Source organism: Myodes glareolus, chromosome X (genome assembly GCF_982192425.1).
Source record: "Myodes glareolus chromosome X, mMyoGla1.1, whole genome shotgun sequence".
NCBI classification, from domain to species: domain Eukaryota; kingdom Metazoa; phylum Chordata; class Mammalia; order Rodentia; family Cricetidae; genus Myodes; species Myodes glareolus.
Window position 1 is genome coordinate 98,392,338 of NC_142053.1, and position 20,159 is coordinate 98,412,496.

Sequence of the window (20,159 nt, forward strand, 5' to 3'; positions counted from 1 at the left end):
ATTGTGTAAAAATATGTTTTTACAAAATAAAAAATGTTCATTCTTCTCAATGAATGCTTTATATATACCATACATATATATATGTAATACATATATATGATTTCTCCAAATTAAGATTTAAAAATGTAGCAGTGTTTCATTTCAACTTGCTACAAAAACTTAGGAATGTGACTCACATAAAAAAAATAGCCCAAGAAGCTGTCAACTTTCTTAGCACTGTCTTTCAAAGACCTCTTGGACTTCATGTTTTCTTTCATTTGCAAACTCTTATGTCCCCTTCTCTGGAATAATATCAGCCGCTGAACTGTCTTGAAGATGCTACCTTTGGCTGAGTCCTCAGAGAGATCTTTCTTTTAAAGACAGACATATACAAGTGGTACCATTTTATCAAGGTTTTGTCCTTTGATGGTAATTTATCTTTACTGGCTGTTCATTTCTGTTCATGTACCTTTTACTCTCATTAAAAAAACACTGATCAGTATCTATTATGCATCTGATACTCCATTAGGCTATATGGTTTTAAAATATGAAGAAAACAAAATTTCTGCCTTCCCCACTCAGAACCTGGTTGAGAATACAGAAGTACAAAACAACACAAAACAAAAACTAAAAAGACAACTGGCCACTGGTGAAGGATGCTATGGAAGGAATAACAAATTATTCTGAACATTAGAGACATATTTACCTTGTGAATAGCATTTAAATGGTATAAAATAATGAGGAGAGGAAGCAAATGCATAAATTAGGGCTGATGATGTTATCCCCCAGAGACAGACTGCCTATCAAAACCCCCAGGATCAGACAAGAGACGCCTTCTTTTGAATTGTTGTTAGGATTTCAGTTAGGGTTACTATTGTTGCACTAAAACACCATGACCCAAAGCAAGTAGGGGAGGAAAGGTTTTATTTGGTTTATAGTCACTGAAGGAAGTCAGGACATGAACTCAAGAAGGGTTGAAACCTGGAGGCAGGAACTGATGAGCAACGGGGGGAGGGAGGGAGATGCTGCTTATTGGCTTGCTTCCCATGGCATGTTCAACTTGCTTTCTTATAGAATCCACATCCACTTTCACAAGGGTGGTACCACCCATTATGGACTAGGCCTTCCCCCTTTAATCGTTAATTAAGAAACTGTTCTACAGGCTTACCTACAGTTCAAACTTTAATGGTAGCAGTTTCTCAACTGAGGCTCCCTATTCTCCAGTTAGTCTAGCTTGTGGCAAGTTGATGTAAAACTAGCCCTCATAGTCAGGGTTGTTCAAGAGACTCGCAAAACATACAAGCTATTGCTTTTGCCTTTGGTTGCTGCTCCCCCAGGATTTGGAAGATAAGTCCCTACTGTTGAGGATACCATGCACTCCAGAAACAAGACCCAGAGGCCCCTGACCTAGAATTGTCCTGAATACTTCTTTCCTCTGGACTAGACAAGCAATCATCCCAAAAGGGAGACAATCAACACTCCTATCCAACCATAACATTTATGAACCACAACAACCACTCCATCAACCAACATGGCTCCATAACCTTAAGGGTGTAGGAATGGCATGTCTCCCTTGACAGAAAATAAAAGCTCTCCAATTGGAATTACGACATCCTCAATAGGAGGGACCCATACTCAGTACTGGAAGCTTATCCCAACTACCCAGGGCTAGTGAAGTCATGGATTGTGGAAGAGAAACTACAACCACCACTTTAGTAAAACACCACAATCACTATCACCACTCTAAATATTTATCTTTAGAACCACAGACAAGTGTAGCTCTCACCTCTAATCAAAAGACTTTCTCTTAGCAACAGACCGAGTCAACAACAGAAGACTAGCACAAAAGTTGCTGGGGCCCCTACAAAACAGTTCCTATATCTAAGGCTCAGTAAACACTGAAGAAGATGAGGTGGACTTTAAAAGGAAGAGGATCAGGGAGTTTGCAGTGAGACTGCATCAGATAGAAGTGTCAGAAGTGATACCCATGCAGTCTCGTTACCATGACTGCGTAAACATGTGCTAACGAAGAACAACAATAGATAAACCAAACAGGACAGGAGAAAACTCACAAGGATTTAGCCCCTGAAAAATACCTGCAGGAAGCTAAGGAATGCTAAGAATGTGAGAAATAGTCTTCTCCAGAGAGAAACACACCAATTGGCTATCCAGTGCCATATGGTCAGCTCTGAACATATATACAATTAGCACTATACAGACTGAGCAGATTACATGTAGGAAAAATATTTATGAAAGCATGCAGTAACAAGTAATGCTAAAAGAGACCAGAAACTTAAGAGAGAAAAAGGGTACATACGAAGGTTTGGAGGGAGAAGATGTAAGGCAGAAATTATGTAACTATTATACCAAAAAATTAAATAAATGCAATCTATGGATCTCATTTTGATTATTAAAATGAAACAGAAAGGATAAAAATGTGATATATGTAAGAAAATGGAATATTTATGAATATTTGATATGATGTAATTACTGCTATTTTACAGTGTTATAATAGGACTGTGTTTAATAAAAGAGACATATCCTTCTCTTTTTTGAGATACTTCTTAAAATATTTAGGAATAAATTGAATATGTCTGAGATTTGCTTCAAACGACAAGGGAATGAATAGAGGCATAGAAGAAATAAGACTGTCCGTGAATTGAGAATTGTTGATATCTTGAAAAGCACATGAATGTTTATTGTAATGTTCTGTCTACTTTTATAAATATTCAATATTTTCCACGATAAGAACTTAAAAATAGACAAAGGGATATTACTAATGCAGATATTTTTGACATTTTAAAATATAATGGGCATGAGCTATTTATAATTAATCATCAGATGAAGTGACTAAAATATTCCTCTCCCATTTAATTTTTAATTAAAAACATTTTAAAATCAGTCAGTTAACGCTTACTATGCACAAATTATTAGTCTCTAAAGCATCCTACCCTGTGTACATCATTCTGCTTCTGAACTGCTGCGAGATCACCACCAATAGGTGCCTGCCGGCTCAATTCATCATCTTTCAGCTGCAGCCACACAAGAAGTTCCTGAAGAGAAAGATGCAGACGCTTCCACTGGTCAGAACTGGCTTCCAAATGGGACCTAAAAAATAACGGGAGCAAGCTGTAACAGAATATCTAGAAGGATAATTGATGTGTCTCTTAATTCCATTTCATTGGTTAATATTGCCATAATACACACCTACTTTGAGCTATACAGCACAGCTGTCAATAACCATCTAGCTACCTGAGTTTGCAAGTCATAAAACAAGGTGGGAACATTCCAATGACAATTTTCAGGCCAGGCCACATTCTGCCATATGTTTCTTTCCACGCGCAGAATTCTGAGACTTTTGGCATGGTCTACATGCTGGAATCAAATGTTTTCCTACCCTGTTTTAGCCAATGACTTTTTAATGTTTCTAGTAGAAAAAGTCTTAGACCCAGTGACTAATAAAACCCCTTTAGTTTTCATGTGACTCATACTGGAATTCTTTCTGTTTGAAGAAATGGAAAGGTCTGTCCCCACACGTCGACTTTTCCATGTCTTCTACCCTGGGCAGTTTTCCTTTGACTCCTTCAGGCTGGTATCTGGTCCTTTCTGCTTGGCTTCCCACATGCTTTGCTTGTCCTTCTAGCCTGCTTTATCCCTCTGCACCTGGGATTTGTTTTTCACCAAGTTCCAAACATTTTTTTTCTCATTGTTCCCTTTGTGTAAAATGTACGGAGCCCAAAAACTCACATGGAAGAGAAAGCTTCCCCCTAGACATGAATAATTTAGTGTTTTCCCATCAGCTCTATTTAGAACATGGTGATTCTTAGAACCCATGTAGGAATCCACAAATGACTGATCCGTGCTATAAAACCCACATTTCATTTGAGAAGGAGAAACTAAATTAATGAAATAAATCATCATCCGGAAAACAAAGGGGAAAGTTCCAGGGCTTTATCCTCAGGTCAATCTGCAGGCATGCTGCATCACTTACATTTGATCAGCAAGCACTAATTAATTCATAAAAATTAATGCTGCTTATAACAGAAATACACTAAAGTCTCCGGGGCTGCCAAGAAATTTAGTGCAGAGCAGCCAGGTAAAAGAACATTTCCCTCGTCTGCTCAGTAACTTAGCCTGACATTTTCAATATAACTCTCTTTCTGGCTTTGAACTACCAAAGTTTGTACTTACTACTGAAATTAAATTGTTTCATATTTTCCAAAAGACACTCTAATGAAGACATAAAGGTCTTTAAAATGTGTAAATAAATGTTCAATTTGAGGAATATGAAGAAAGCAACTGGAAAAGCCCACAAAGCTATATGTAGGAAGTATTAATCACAGCATTGCTTATGATTGTGATAAAACTATAAACTGTAAATATTCAATGCTAAGGAATTTATTTCTTCTACAATGGTAATGTCATACAATTATTCCCTATGTAATACTCAGTATGATAGCATAGGCAAATGTTTATGCATATGGAAAATGAGAAAGTGGGTTAAAATAGGAAATATGTTTTTCTTTTGTAAAATGTTTGTGTGTAGCTAGGCATACACTTGTAAGCACATGATTGACTATGCATGGGGATATCTGAAATGACAACCAGGTTGTCTTTTAGGGGTAGATTTTCATGATTTTCTTTCATCTTTATACTTTTCCAATCTGGAAGAATGTCAATTATATAATATGTGAAGTCTAATGAGTACTGGTCACAAGGAATCTCTGTAATGTTTGAAAGTTACAGCTTAGTTCTATGGAAGGTGAAAGAAGCTTTCAGACAGGATGTTTTGAAAGATAGGCAGACTGAGGCACAAGGAATAGCAATAAACAGTAGAGAAGACACTGCTTAAAGAAATATTTAATGTTTGTCTTTAAGTTGCATGAGGCATGGGTTACATGTAACAGGAAGAAGAATGGGCATGAGGACATCCAATGATTGTCTTCCATTTATCTGGTATTTGAAGCAAACTAATGTAGGGGAACATTCCAAAAGGGACTTCATTACAGGTCTTTACCCATGGTGAGATCACAGGCTGCTGCTTTGGCTATATGGGGAAGTACTAAAACCCCATTTCTTGGCCAGGTGGTGGTGGTGCACACCTTTAATCCCCACACTATGATGGGAGAGGCAGGCCAATCTCTGAGTTCAGGGCCAGCCTGGTCTACAGAATGAGTTCAAGGACAGTTAGGGCTATTATACAGAGAAACTGTCTCAAAAAAACCAAACCAAACAAAAAAAAATGAACTCCATTTCTAGGTTAAATGGTACTGACTGATCACAAACTCTTTTGAGTTTCTTAAGGGCCAGGGAAACAACTGTAAAAGAAGAAATTAAATTCTAAAATATCCAAGAGGAATTTAGTAGCATGACGTATGAAGGCTGTGAGAAGCCAGGAGAGGCCAGTCAAGAGTGTTAGCAGCAGCAGCAGCAAGAGGACATGACACCAGAAGAGAGGCGAAACTGTCAAGGATCTGGGTGACAAGACATGCCCTGAGCTTTGGGATTTGTTGAAATTTTAAAGTGTTTGATAATTTTCTTAAAACAGCTTCTTACTAGCCAGACCTGGCTGGTCTATGACTCTACAAGGATCAGAGCATCTGTGACCTTCCAGAGACCTGCCTGCCTCTGCTTTCTGAGTGCTCGGAGTCATGGTGCGCAGCACCCCTCCTGACTATATGTGGGTCTTTGACGTGATTTAAAGGCAATCTAAACGGAAGGAAACTGAATTTTAGCATATTAATCTTGTGAAATATTTCTGAGACATTTGTAATATATATGCAGAAAGAAACTACTGGTTGTATTTTAATGACTGCCTATCAAAGACTTCTAAACAATTAGCCAATTTCTGTGTTTGAAAAGATATCTCCTGGGAGGAAAAAAAAGGATTTGGTAACTGCCGTTCCTTGTATTTGGAAGTTTGTTTTGTTGTTAGTAAAGGATGCTAGCATTAAGACGAACCTTAGAGGTCACAGTTTAAACACCCCCTTTTGCAATTGGGAAAAAGCAGAACCAGAGATCTAAAAACTACTGCCGAGGCATATCTGTTAGATAGTCATATTTACACATGGGAATTGAGAATTACAAGTCACCACCAGATAAGAAAAAGCCTTAAGCATCTTGGTTTTAACCAACTGTTCTAAATTCCAGAGAAAAATGACCTCTTCTTAGTAGCCAAATGTACTTTATTTATCCCTACCCATGGAATAGAAATAAAAAAAAGGGAGTTTGAAAAGATACACGGTGTCTACCCATTTCATATTAATCTTTATTAGTGAAGACAAGATCTTGGTGGCTACTAGACTCTTAAAAGATAAGTGCTGATCTTTGAAAAACAGAGAATTTCCACAAACTATGAGATTTAAGTAAAATATAGGACTTTTAGGTGTATTGGGATCTATGGCTAGATATTTAAAGAGCTCCTCTGTGGCGGCATTCTAAGAATTACACAACATGATAAAGTGGCCATTATTTCTCTAGATACAGATATTTCAAATGTGATTTGGTTGATGCCTAGTTTGAAATCCTTAATAAAACTCTACTCCGAAAAGCACACTCTTAAAGCAAATTGCGCTCTATTGAATTCATTTTTCACTTTGACTTTCTTTATAAAGCTAGTGATGTATCCCCGTACATCCTGTGTGCCCCTGTGTAATATAATAGCACGTCAGCAGACACAGAGAAAAGGGACGGATGCAGAAATAATGAAGAACTGCAGAAATAAAGTGGGTGCTGTGGGGCTTTAAGTAAAGAGACAGAATTAAACTCAAAGAGAAGGAAACATTTTTTTTTTCAGCTGGGCCTTGAACTCCAACTTCCAACATAATTAGCATTCCAAGAGTAAGGAAAAGGTCAGATATACTCAGTGTCCAAGTTGCTTTTATTCCCACTCAAAAGTCAAAGGCTCTTCTTCCTTTTGCACTTTCTTTGTTCTCCACCAGAGGAAAAATCCCTCTCTGTTCTAACTGCTGATACCAAGTACTCCCTAAGTGATTCATTGTTGCTTAAGCACGTTGGTGCTCCTGTCTCTCAAACTAATGCTCAAAATTTAATAAACATGAAATTCATATAGCATTTACACATTTCTTCCGTCAAGCATAAAAATATAAAATATGTTTAATAACATATTAAGTAATTCTCAGAGTGAAATTTATACACACCAATGTGGGTAAAATCTGCATACAGGTTAAACAGATTTTCATAACTATTTCTTCTGTAAAAAATTCACTGGTTCGCTCTGGAAATTCTTACTAGTTTTTAGACAAAGTGAAAGGTTGCGGATATGGGCTATTTTGGTATGAGAAACACTTTCCTTGATTAACGATCAATTCTGGTACTGGACAGTCTCATTATTCACTCTGTGTATATACACATTTGTGCAAATTTCGCTATATAAGTAAAAATATTACTTGATTTCTATCTTTTATCTTGTTCTATGGAAATATTTACTTATTACTTATCAGTACTTCTTGTGGACAACATGGGATGTGATGATGAATATGGAATGAACGATCAGCTTTTCTCGAATGGGACAATAAATTAGTTCTATATAATTTCAAGAACTTTTTCTCAAAAGCAATCTATTTACCTTTGGATACTCTGTTTTACAAACAAAACAGTGCCAAATTTGGGAGAGAAAGAAATTGGTCAACTGCTTGCTGAACAAGAATGGGGACATTTGTATGGATCCCTAGCACCTACGTTAAGCCAGTCATGGTGGTACGTATCTATAATCTCCAGGCCCAGGGAAAGAAAGACAGGCGACTCCCTGAGGCCATTAGCCATATATTCTAGCCAAACTGATGCACTTAAGGTTCAGTAAGATATTCTGACTCAAAAAATCAGGTGGAGAGTGAATGAGGAAGACGCTTGTACGGACCTGTAGCCTCCTGCACATGTGCATATACCCACAGGCACAGGTGCGTACACACGTGTGAGCATATACGAACACCACACACAAACACAATGATTTGACTGAGTTTTAAAAGTATTATCCCAGAATCAGTAGAGTTGCAGAACTGGAAGAGAAGCTGAAGAGACCATTTGTTTCTGGTCAGACCTCCTCATTTTAGTGTCGCACAGCATTAAAGTACTTACGCAATTTGCTCAAGATGACATGTTAGGTAGTCAAAGCATCAGAAGAGAAAAACATTATGCTATAAAAGGATTCTATTCTTTTAGACATATTCTGACTTTGCACTTCTTTATTTTCTGTCTGTCTGTCTGTCTTTCTTTCTTTGTTTTTTCCCTTTCTTTCTTTCTTTCTTTCTTTCTTTCTTTCTTTCATTCTTTCTTTCTTTTTGAGACAGAGTTTCTCTGCATAACTCTGACTGTCTTAGAACTCCCTCTGTCGACCAGGCTGGCTGCCAACTCCGAGATCTGCCTGCCTCTGGTCCCTGAGTCCTGGGATTAAAGGCGTGCATCATCACCACCTGGCAACACCTTTAATTTGTAAGGAACCAACAAACATGAAGCAACTCATGAACACTCAAAGAAATTGTGTGTGAATCTCTCTCTCTCTCTCTCTCTCTCTCTGTGTGTGTGTGTGTGTGTGTGTGTGTGTGTGTGTGTTTTGCAGGCTGAACCAAAGATCTTGTTCATGTTAGAAGAGCACTCTATCACTGAACCATACTTAGTCCTTCAAATGTAAATTAGAATAGTCCTGGAAAGAACTGGTAAAGAACAGCCCATATGGGAAACACCTGTTGTAGAATTTGAGTCAAAATTTAACGAATTATGTTCCAAGCATGAGAACCAGTATATGTCCATACACACTCTCACTAGAGACGGGAAATTTCTAGAAATCGAGACTGTATTAGAAAGCAGAAACTAGTAGTTTCAGAGTTCCATGTTGGAAGCAGCTAGAATGTTGCTTGATGGGAAAGAAACACAGTGAGGGTGGGGCTCAGGATGAACAGAAAAGGGAAGAGGTTAGCAAGCAAAGGAACGAGTAAGATGTGTGCACAAGTCCAAAAGTTTTGAACTAAGGAGTAATGTGATAGAAATTGTGTTCTAGATAGAATATTTCTGTACAGTTTGCTCTTATTTTCTGAAATACATGAATGGTTTAAGAAGCCCTCATGAAACAAGGAGCCCACTACATTTTCTAGTATATAATGAGCTATAGTTTGCAGAAACAGTGTTGTTTTCCCAGGATATTTTGAAACATTTTTTTTTTAATTGTAGTGACATTCAAGATGAAAAATACCCGAATGGACAATCATTCCAATCTTCCTTTTCTCTTATTGGATATGTCCTCAATTACTATCTCTGCTGTGTCTCTGCAGTGGAATGAGTGATACCCCATGCCAGTCACGTATTCCACTAGACTAAAGCATGTGGATGTGAAGAATTCTTTGCTTCTTATAATTGAGGAACTACAATATCACAGAGACCTATTTAAAAGCTCAAACCATTGATCAGACAATTTCAGTTGCAGAATTCACAGCACCGTACATAAGGTAAGGTAACTGGTTTTTGCTTTATTAATGCCAGGAAGAATTAAATAACAACAGTTGACATATGGAAAATTTCTGCAAACAAAGGGCTCATATTTTGCCTAAAATACTGTATGCCGCTTTCAATTCTTTTTCATTAAGTTCACATGCAGTAGAGAAAAGGTATCCAGACAGGTTTAGTTAGAGCCCCTTTCCTTTTCTTTCCTGCAAAAAGGAAATTATGTTTTCTTTTCTCACTCCTTGAAACATTTTTCCTCCTCATGTTTTATTCTTTTTAAGGACAGATGTTACAAATGTGGCCATGGCCATTATATATTTTGACCTGATTAAAAGTTTAAAATATAGACAGCGAATAAGCCTCTCTATTTTTGAAAATACCATATCCCGTTGTTGCCTCCAATTTATCACTAACATGTAGATTTAAAAAAAAATCGTGGACAGAATATTGAGATCAATACTGAGATTCTAGGATGCCGAGTGCAAGCTTGCAGGAAAACCTTGCAAAAGCAGTTCTCTTCTGTTCTTCGAAAGCTGTTATTCAAATCAATTTTTTTATTATGGTGTCTTTATTTGTGAAAATTTCTCTGTTCTACCCTACAGAATACTATGATGATGAAAAGCTTATATGATAAAGTTAGACTCACTGTGAATAGGTCTTAAACATGCCCCTTACTATGACTTTTGGAAACTTATTTAACCTCTTTGTCCCTCATTTGCTTCAAATGCTAAGAAAGTATTAGAAGGAAATCTACCTTTCACTGTTGCTGAAAACATCACAGGGGCCAAACACTAGGAAATGCTTAGAGCAGTGGACGGAACATAACACATAGCCTGCATTAGTTACTAGCATTATTATTATTTCATTGTGGGTAGAGTTTTTACAGCAGTGGTTTCAAGTTAATAAAATCTCAGATGCTCCTCTTCGTTATGAGGGTTGTCTGTTGGAATTGCAGACAATATAGGCTGACTAGAAAGAAGGGGCAAAACGCTTGTTTGTAGTCATACTACCTCAGGCTAGCAACTACTCCGGCTATTGGATACATTCTGTTCTATTATTACGCTCATTTGTCGCTTTCTACCTCTCTTCATGACCACTCCTTTCATAGCCACTGTTGAGAGTACAAAAATATATTTAAAAGTAAGTGGATTAGGAAACCCAATCAAATAGAAAGTGGGAAGCTTGCTTCTCGTTTGTGCATTTCCCAGCTCCTTGGGTACCACTGGGCACTTAGCAGCCCAGCTCAGCTCTTTTGTCTCCCATAGGCTTATACCAGCCATACAAGGAACCCTAGCGCTTCCCTTTACCTTCTTTAGCAATGATGCAAGATATAGTCATTCATTTCTCAAAGCAGACTGACAGGACAAAGAAGAAAGTAGGCAGAAAATCAAAAAGTTTAGTGTACCTACAGGCTATATGCTTCAACAAATCTAGGAGATCAAGTGATAAAAAATTGCTATAATCTCCTTAGCTGCAGGAACTCTGGAGAGGGTGTCTTTAAATTGTTAATTATAATGTGTTCTGCCTTTTAAAGAATGTCCTTTGGTTATGCATTCAGTGTAATGCCAAAGAGAATTCCATAACAAACATTCACTAATTTTATTGCTTTTTGTATGACACTGTGATAAGCCAAGAGAGAACTCTGAAATTAGGATCGCTGTGCTCCCCATTTAAATTTACTCTAATGTCTTAATATGCATCTCTCCTGTGGTTATGAAACAGTCCCATTTTAATCTAACCTGAACCCTCAAGTATCATTTCCATTCCAAGCAAATGAATGATTCATTTATTCAAAATAAAATGAATCATTCTGAAATTGGGTGATTTACATAAACATATGAGACATTAGCTACCTGTGCTAGGAAAATGAGGAGAATTTTGTCATCTTTATTCACATCTGGATCCCCCCAACCCACCCCAATTTTTGCCTACCTAATGTTGAGAGACTTTTTCCGAAGTTCACTCCACTTGAAATTCATGTTATCCAAACGTCTTTGTAACAGGGCTGCTTCATCTGAACTTTCCAGGGACCTCAAGATTTTTTGGCCATTTTCATCGAGATTGTGATAGATGTCCGTGTGAGCTTCAATTTCACCTTGGAGATCCTACAAAACAGCAGGAAGAACACATTCAGAATTATCAAACAAAGAGACTAGCTGTGAATGTAAATTTGGAGAACTTATTAGTTCAAAGAAATTCTAATTTTACAATTTGCAGAATACACCCTGCGTCATTTTTCTTGGGGTCCTGCCTCATGAAGTTATTATGGAGAATAAGAATGAATACCATATTAGATGTAATAAATGTATTTCTTATTTTATGAATTAGAGGTAATACATTTATAGCACATTTCATAAGTTAAACTTTCTAGTCCATGTATGAAATATTCTGATAAACACAAATATATATGTTTTATGAAACAAAATGACATGCTGAAGTAGATCCCAGTGGTAATCATTTCATTACAATATGAGTCGAGTTGTATTTCCAAAGCACATATGAGTCCGTTGTGTTGACTGAGACCATAAAAGCATGGAAAAAAAGTATAACAAAGGTTGTACTTAGTCCACAACACCAACACATTAATGGGACTCTATGAGACAAGAACATCTTCTTGAAAACATACATTAAATTCCCTTTAATGTTATAGCATTATACACATATTACAATACCATGCCTTGATTATTAAGCATTTGACACATCATTTAAAAATATCATCATAGTTTTAGGCACAGCAGGTAAAAAGTGTCCTTGGCAAGTTAGGACCATGGTAAGAGTTAAGAAAAGAGGTATGCATTAAGTTTCATTTGTATAGACAGAAATAAAAAGACATCATAACATAAGAATCTGACCTTTACATGATATGTCTTCCTGTGCAACATTTTCAGCTTGAACCGGGGACTACAGCACTTATCCTGTTGCATAGCAAACCCAAGACAACCCAGAAATGGAATGGGCCCTGCTTGAAAATGCCAACTTTGCTTACATTCCGTCGACAGAATGAGTTTAAGAGCACAGGCTTGGACAGTCGATAATCATAATCAGCCACATTGTACTGCTTGCTAACTGGTAGCCAGGCGTGTGGATGTGGGAGGGACCTCAAAGAATGGAGGCCTGGAATATGCAACTGACAGTTTGTATTAAACAGCCAACTTTTCTTATCATTTTGCCATAATAAGCCAGAGACATTATAAATTCATTTTATATATGTGTTCCCCTCCTTGTTCCCAGCAGAACAGCCAAAGCCAAAGGAACATTCCTTAGAGAGCTGCCGGGCTCCAGCATTCCATTCTGCCTACACAATGAATGGAGGCTTTGTACATTATTTGACTTGCTCTTACAGATTTGTATGCTTCTCTTCAACCAGTTTAAAACTTCATTCTGAAGCCCCGAAAAATCGGACTGATCTGTGTGGCTTAAAAAGTTTTTTCCCTGCCCTCCCGTCTCTTTTTCTTTCTAAAATTTAATTAAATGCCCCGCTGCAGTAAGAGGGATGTGGCAGCAATGACATGATAATTCTAAAGACATGTCTCCTGTTTCTGGTCACATTCACTTGAAATGCAGAAGTTTGAGTGCTGCAGAAATAAGGTAGATGGACAATGAATATTTCTTGTCACTATTTTTGGCAGTCAAAGTAGCCTTATTGGACTCCATATACTGGAAGAGGAATATAGACGGGTTGAACTCAGATGCTAAAGGAAGGAAAATAATAAAACAGATGGAAGAACATCTATATTTATCACATAAAACTTGGGGCTGTTTTGGAATGTTATAGCTGGATTTACAAACTAGAAAATATAGTAGAAAATTATTCATGAGTTTCTTGCTCCATGGAGCTTAATCAGATAGAGATCATTTCCAGGATTTTCTTTTTCCTCTTTCAGTCTCTGTGGGACACTGGAACATATTTCTCTCTCTCTCTCTCTCTCTCTCTCTCTCTCTCTCTCTCTCTCTCTCTCTCACACACACACACACACACACACACACACACACACACACACACTTTCACTATGTTGCCCAGGTTGGACTAGGACACATAATTTTTCTCTCAGTCTTCAAAATTTTATTTTTACACACATGCAACACCATACTTAGATTTTTTTCTCCATTTTCCAAATCTATATGGTACACCTAATTTGCCATTTCTCTAGGAAAAGAGAAAGGTGAGCTTACTGAAGTCAGGGCTGAAAAACAGACCTAATTTTGTGAGCATTCCCTCACATCACTTCTCTCTCTCCCTTTGTTTGTAAACCACCTGAAGTTTTTTTTTCAAGGTATGCATTCAGGGAACTAAAACAAATCCTCTGCATGATATTCAGGGAAACTAACATATTCATTCTCATTCTCTCTCTCTCTCTCTCTCTCTCTCTCTCTCTCTTTCTGGAACTGAGTTGATTCTTAGGGCAAAACGTATGCAAGGCATCTGTACAACCCCAGCCACAGAAAATAATTTAACCAATGGAATGACTGTGTAAACACCCTAAACATATAAATGATCACACATTTGATTTTTTTTCTATCTTGTCCTGATAGCAAAGACCATGTCTTAATTACTAGTTACTTAAACTCATATGCAATGTGAAACCATCAACTTCTTTCTTTGCTGAATAAGTGAGGAATTCTGAGGTGCAAATAGAATGCTGATTCATTAATGTGCTAATTTTCTTCTTTCCATGACTACGTAAAGTCTACTGCATAAAAATATCTTTGTTGTCTCATTAACAAAGAAAGGAACACAAAATGAATAATCAAGTATTCATCTAGTACCAATTATTTGTTTAGTCTTGGAATCATGGGAATATAGGAGGAATGCAAGTGATAGTTCTGTCTTTAATTTTAAAAACCAAGTGTGTATTTTTCTTTTAATTCATTTATATGATCAACTAAATATTGATGAGCAATTCTTGCCAAATCTCATAAACATTAGGAACAAAATTCCTCCTTTCCAAAAGGAACACTGACTGAGATACTGTGTTAGTGTTGGAAGGTAAAACTTACGTCACTTACAGTTTTCTATGTCATGATGATAGTGTAGAACAATAAGTTATAAAGGTGCCATAAGGGCTCTGTGTGTCACAGAGTTCTTATAAATCTCTCCCCGTAGTTATTTCTTCTTATCCCTGGCTCCTGGTGAAGCACATCTCATTTCCTATGTGTCCCAGATAAGAGAAGTTTAACTGACTTGCTTAGAGTCACTTATTGAGCAAAGGTTACAACTGGGAAATTGATTCAGTTTTCTTTACTTTGCCAGGTTCTATGCGCTTTCTCCTAACATATTGGGTATGAGCATTTGACGAAATCCACAGTTGATATTGAAGCTTCGAAAGGAAACTCCACTGGTGAAAGAAAAGAATGCTGGAAGATAGTACGAATATTTTTTTTATTAAAAACCCACGCAAAATATTTACCCACATAGGTCACTGTTTTGAGTTGAAAATGAAATTCGGACTAGATTTTTTTCAGTTTGCAACACAATGTTCAGACAAAGTACACTGAAATTGTCTCTTTACTAGAAACTATCTCTGCAAGGAGAGAAGAACATGGCTTACTGATTAATCATTCTGTTTACAAGACCTTGGGGACAATTAGTTTCATCAACAATGACGTAAAATATCAATATAAGCAGAGTTCTATCATGCTCCTGTGGGACGACAGACTAGTGTTCAATTTGTCAAGCTATAGGACTCACATAGTCTTGAACCTGAAGTGAATATTGCTAAGGGACACAGGATTCTCTCTTAAAGGTTATAATGGAGATTTTTCACGACCATCAGGCAGTGTGAACTATAGGTGGAGAGGAAACATGGATGCAGCAGGGAGGATGAGACATAAATCTATTTGAGTAAAGCTATCAGGAGGTTACTGGCCTTAGGCTGATATTAGACTTAGGAAACATAGAAAAGCAACAAGTTGGTAAAGATAATAAACATGATTATCAGAAGATAATCAATCTGAATACGGGATACCTTTCATAGAAAATATTAGTTTTATTTCCTTTCTGAACTAACTAGAAAAAAAATCACTCAAGTCATAGGTACTACATCCATTTTGGGATAACTGGCTTTTCTTTGTTCTCATTGTGATTGTATTTTTCTGGGCAAAACAATAGCTAGTGAATAGTGGAAAATATTATCTATATAAACAGCAACATACGTAAGACTTATGATGAACTAGGCACAGCTCAATGATCTGTACATGCAGAACCTTGTTTAATCTTTTCAATAATACTCTATAGCAAACACCATTATTATCTTTATTTTCTTTGTAAGAGAATGCTTTTACAGCACTGTTAAAAAATGCCCAAGATCACATAGCTAACAAACAGTCCTGTAAGATTTGAGCAAAGAAACTTAGACTTCAGGAGTTATAATCTTAACCATAACATTTCCTCTGAGTTTTTAAATAATTGGTGATAACATTTTCTATTAATAATACTCACACATGAATTTCAGTAAATATAACATTGCTATGAGGTAGTGAAAACTATTATTGTTTTCAGTTCTCCAAGAAGGACATGGTCTTATTCTGCAGCGTGTTAAATAGAACTGAAGCGGTGAATGGAGATACCAAGAGAAGAAACATGAAGTTGAGAAAGTGAGTGCAGATGGAAAAATGCTATGCACTCCTGGAAAAGAAATTTGTATTAAAGCCCTCTATAATTCTGTAGAAAGTTCATCAGTGAGCACGAAGAAGGCTCAGGCATTATATAAGAAATGTGACCAGGGTTTACAGTGTCAGTGAGTGGGTGTGCTACTTTAGGTACGAATTTTAGAAATACCACATGTCCTCTTTCTCTGGAAGTCGATTCTCCTGTTATAAATTCTCCCTTCTCAGCATCCAAGGAAAACAGAAGACAAAGCAGCTAAATAGGCGTAAGTTTGATCCTTCCTCTTCCTTGTTCCCTTTCATGTCTCCAGCTTCACTAAATATTAAACAATACCTAACTAGCTGGGGTGTTTCTTCAGATGCTCCAGGGAGAAGTTTTGTAAAATTCTTTGCACAGCAGCTAGAACACAAGTCTTTAGAAATGATAGGTAATGGAAGGCCTACTATTACAAGGAGATCCAGATGGAAACCACGAGATAAAAAAGATTTCATGAAATGATGAGTTGCGTCTTGAGTCAGAAGAAATAGACGGAATTTTGAAAACAGGGAAGAAGACATTCCAGGTAGAGAGACTAGTGTAGAAAGGGCATTCATGTGAAACAAGCTTAATTTATGAGCCGAGGCAATAAATTGCAGTCTCTTAATGGAATGGAAAATGAGTGGTAGGGAGAAATTGAATCGATCAAGTTCCCTAAATTAAATAGGTGAGAAACCTACTTAGCAAGTGATTGAAATTAAAAGTTTGTAACAGAAAGTACAAAGGCAACATTATTAAATAGTTTAACTATGTCATTCAACATCTAGAATGATCTTTGATGCTTATAAGCAATAAGGCAATTGTGGAAACTTATTAAATGTTATACCATTTTTCAATAGAAGAAACATGAAGAATGAAGATAGGAACAGTGTTGTACTCTCCTTTTTATCATCCCAAACAATGGATGACTAGACTATTCCAAATCATGGAATTTTCTTACCTATGTATATAGAATTAATTTTCTTTTAAATAGAATTCAATATATTAATTCAGTCACTATAAAAGCAACAGTATGGAGAGCACTGAGACAAATTAAACACAAAATTACCATATGATTAAACAATCCAATCCCTGGACAGATATGCAAAGGAAATAGAATCAATGTGCCAAAGAGACATCTGTGTCTTCATTTTACTGTACACTATTTAGAAAGTGCTAATACATGAACATACTGTAATTCTTCATGAGTCAATGATTGGACAAAGAAAACATGTTACTAGATACAATGAGGTGGTATTCACACATAAAGGAAGTGCAATCCCTTTGACCAGAACATGAATGAACCTAGAAGACAAACACATACTTAGTGAAATAACATAAAAATAGGATGAGGACTATTACATGATCTCATTTATACATAAAGCAATGTAAAAAGGCTGAAATCAGAGTTGAGAGTAAAGTCACAGTTATCAAGTGTTAGATGGGGGAGCATACGGGAAAGAGGAGATGCTGGAAAAATGGAACAAAGTTTTCAGTGGAAATGAACAATAAGCTTTAAAGATATTTCAAGCTGTCCAGTAGAGTAAAATATTTTTTTAAAAAAATGATGAGCAAGCAAGGTCATTGAGTTGCTATTAAAACATGATGCTGAATTCCATAAATTAAATACAATTATGAATTATTTATTAAAATATATTAATCCTCTAGACAAATAACATTCTCCAACTTCAAGATCATGGAGAAATGAGGAAATAAACAAACATGGTAATAATAAAAACAAATGGCTATTATTGCTCTAAAAATTTCATTATGGGTACATTGTCTCTGATGTTTTTTGAGAGCAGTTAGTATACAAATAATTAAAAGAACAGTAGTTACTCTTACAGCTTACTAAGAGTGAAGAGTGACCTGATTTCCAAGTGTGTATAAAGTCAGAGACAATATCCAAAACAGGGCAGAAGCTATATGGGCTAATCATTTGAGAACACTGTGAATTGGAGCCCTTGGACTCCTAGAGTGGGGCTCTCTGTATGTTAGCAAGTAATAATTATGGGAAACATTACTTGGCTTTATGGTCAAGCAAAATAATTAATAATCATAATGATGGTTCTGAGTTGATCAAAGAGAGTAGATTGTTCAGCAAACTTGAGAAATTCAGCGTATGTGAAGCAGTATTCTCCAACACAAGTGCTTTCAAAGGGCTTTACTATTTTAGAGAAGTTGCAATAGCAACCACATAAAATTCCTTTAGTTTCCATCATTCATTCAACGTTAGCTGTAAATAGCTGAACTTTCCACATGTAGCCACACATACACAGCTACACACACACACCGTCGTCGGATGAGAACAGAAATGGACTCTACATTTTCACTGAGAGTTCTTTAAAATTTTTTTATGGATTCTTTGGGAATTTCATATCATATATCCCATACTACTCATTTTCCCATCTTTCAGTATCCACTCTTCAACATTGCAACTTCCCTGCCGAAAGAAAATGAATAAAAGTAGAAATTAAAATAAAAAAACAATCATGTTGTTTCTCTGTCTTTAGCAGATCTACATCACCTATTCGTTCACTGGAGTCACAATAAGAGCTGTGATTTGTGGGGTGTCATGCAGTATATTCTTTTTTTCCGAGCAACTTTGCTTGTGAATGTTCATTGCAATGAGTCATTGGTCTGTTTTAAGGCTTCTGGCTTATGGTACACTCTCAATACTGGACTGTCACCAAAATTGCTCTTGAGTATCCTGCTGTTGCCCCAAGTCAAGGAGATCCTGTGACTATCATTCTACAGGTCCAATCCCTTCACGTGCTTCAGCAGGTCATAGGTAGGGAAGATGTTGAGGTTGGTTAACACAAAGCCCTGGAAGTTGGCCTGGGTAGTAGATGGGTTGCTAGTCCCTGGCCTCTACCAGGACACCCCCATCCATGAGGAGTGGGACCAGCTCTCCCTCATCCTCACCACTGGGGTCAGTTCTTGCATCCACACCACCAGGAGCAACACTATTTTTATTAAAGTTACTTAGTTTTAAAATGTTTAAGTCTGACCCTCATTCTCTAAATTCCATTTATTCCCCAATACTCTCCAGCACTATTGCCTTCAACTTCATGTGCTAATTTGTTTTGGCCCACTTGGAGTGGGCTGGTTTTTAGAGTCCCCTTAGTGCTGCCTGTAGGTGTCTGTGTGCAGGACCGCCTATTAGAGCATGGGTATCTTATCAACACCTATAACTTTGAAGAAAACTGATTATCCGTCTACCAGCAGAAATTGCTGATAACTCCTCAGGTATGGGCAGGACCTTGTGATCACTTCCCTATTCTATGCTAGGATTTTCTCTGACTTGGTCTTCCCAAGGCCTCTTGAATTCTGTCACAACCACAACTGTAAATTCATATGGCCATGCTGTAGCAGCAAATCTTTAAACATGTGCCTGCCAAGCAGAATGAAAGAACCTAGTTGGTCTGGCGTTTGCAAATTCCTTTTAGTGATTCATTTTGCCTGCATGTTAGAAATAAATCAGTCTAGTATTAACTGGACAGTAGACTAGAATTAGTAAAAAATAAACTTTTTGCAAAGTTATCCATATGAAGCAATTGGACTGTTTTGACCTTTTAAGAACTTTAACCTAGCCACTAAGGGTTCCTAGCTAGACCATGACACAGACTTGAGGAGAGAGACACTGTAAGGAGCGGCTTCGTTTCTCGTCCATGTTTTCCACTGCAATTCTATTTGAAGCAGTAGAATGCCATCCCAAGGGAAGGAAGCAAGAGTTAATTTGAAGACTGGTGTTTGGCTCAGAGCCAGGTTACTCCTGGTAACTAAGGAGTGTATTTTCAGGTCTACTGCATTGCAATGTGCCTTAAATGCTGGGTTATGGATTTAGGAGTCTATAAGCTTTGCTTTAAAAAATGACTGTTATTAACATCCTCTGAGACTATTATCCTGCAGGGTTTGTTGTCTTTGCTTTCATGTCTCACTTGAAAATTCTCACTTTCAGCATGAGAATAGCGGAGAGAAGGGATAAGTTTTCTTGCCTCAGTACATTCCCAGGTGCAAAGCTTTATTTCCATATCTAATCTTTGAAAATGCCAGGCCCAGGGTGGATTACTCCTGGAGGAAACTGAGCAAAACCTCATTT

General features: G+C 37.1%; 1 protein-coding gene across 8 annotated transcripts in view; it reads right to left on the reverse strand.

The window, feature by feature from the left end:
- Window positions 1-20,159, reverse strand: part of Dmd (dystrophin) — a 2,257,783-nt gene that overhangs the window by 378,695 nt on the left and 1,858,929 nt on the right. For all 8 annotated transcript variants that reach the window (XM_085684598.2, XM_085684595.2, XM_087902601.1 and 5 more), the window contains 2 exons: window positions 11,368-11,540; window positions 2,931-3,087 (listed from right to left, as the gene is read on the reverse strand). In XM_085684598.2, the coding sequence (XP_085540724.2) occupies window positions 2,931-3,087; window positions 11,368-11,540 (330 nt within the window). The remainder of the gene's footprint in view (window positions 1-2,930; window positions 3,088-11,367; window positions 11,541-20,159) is intronic.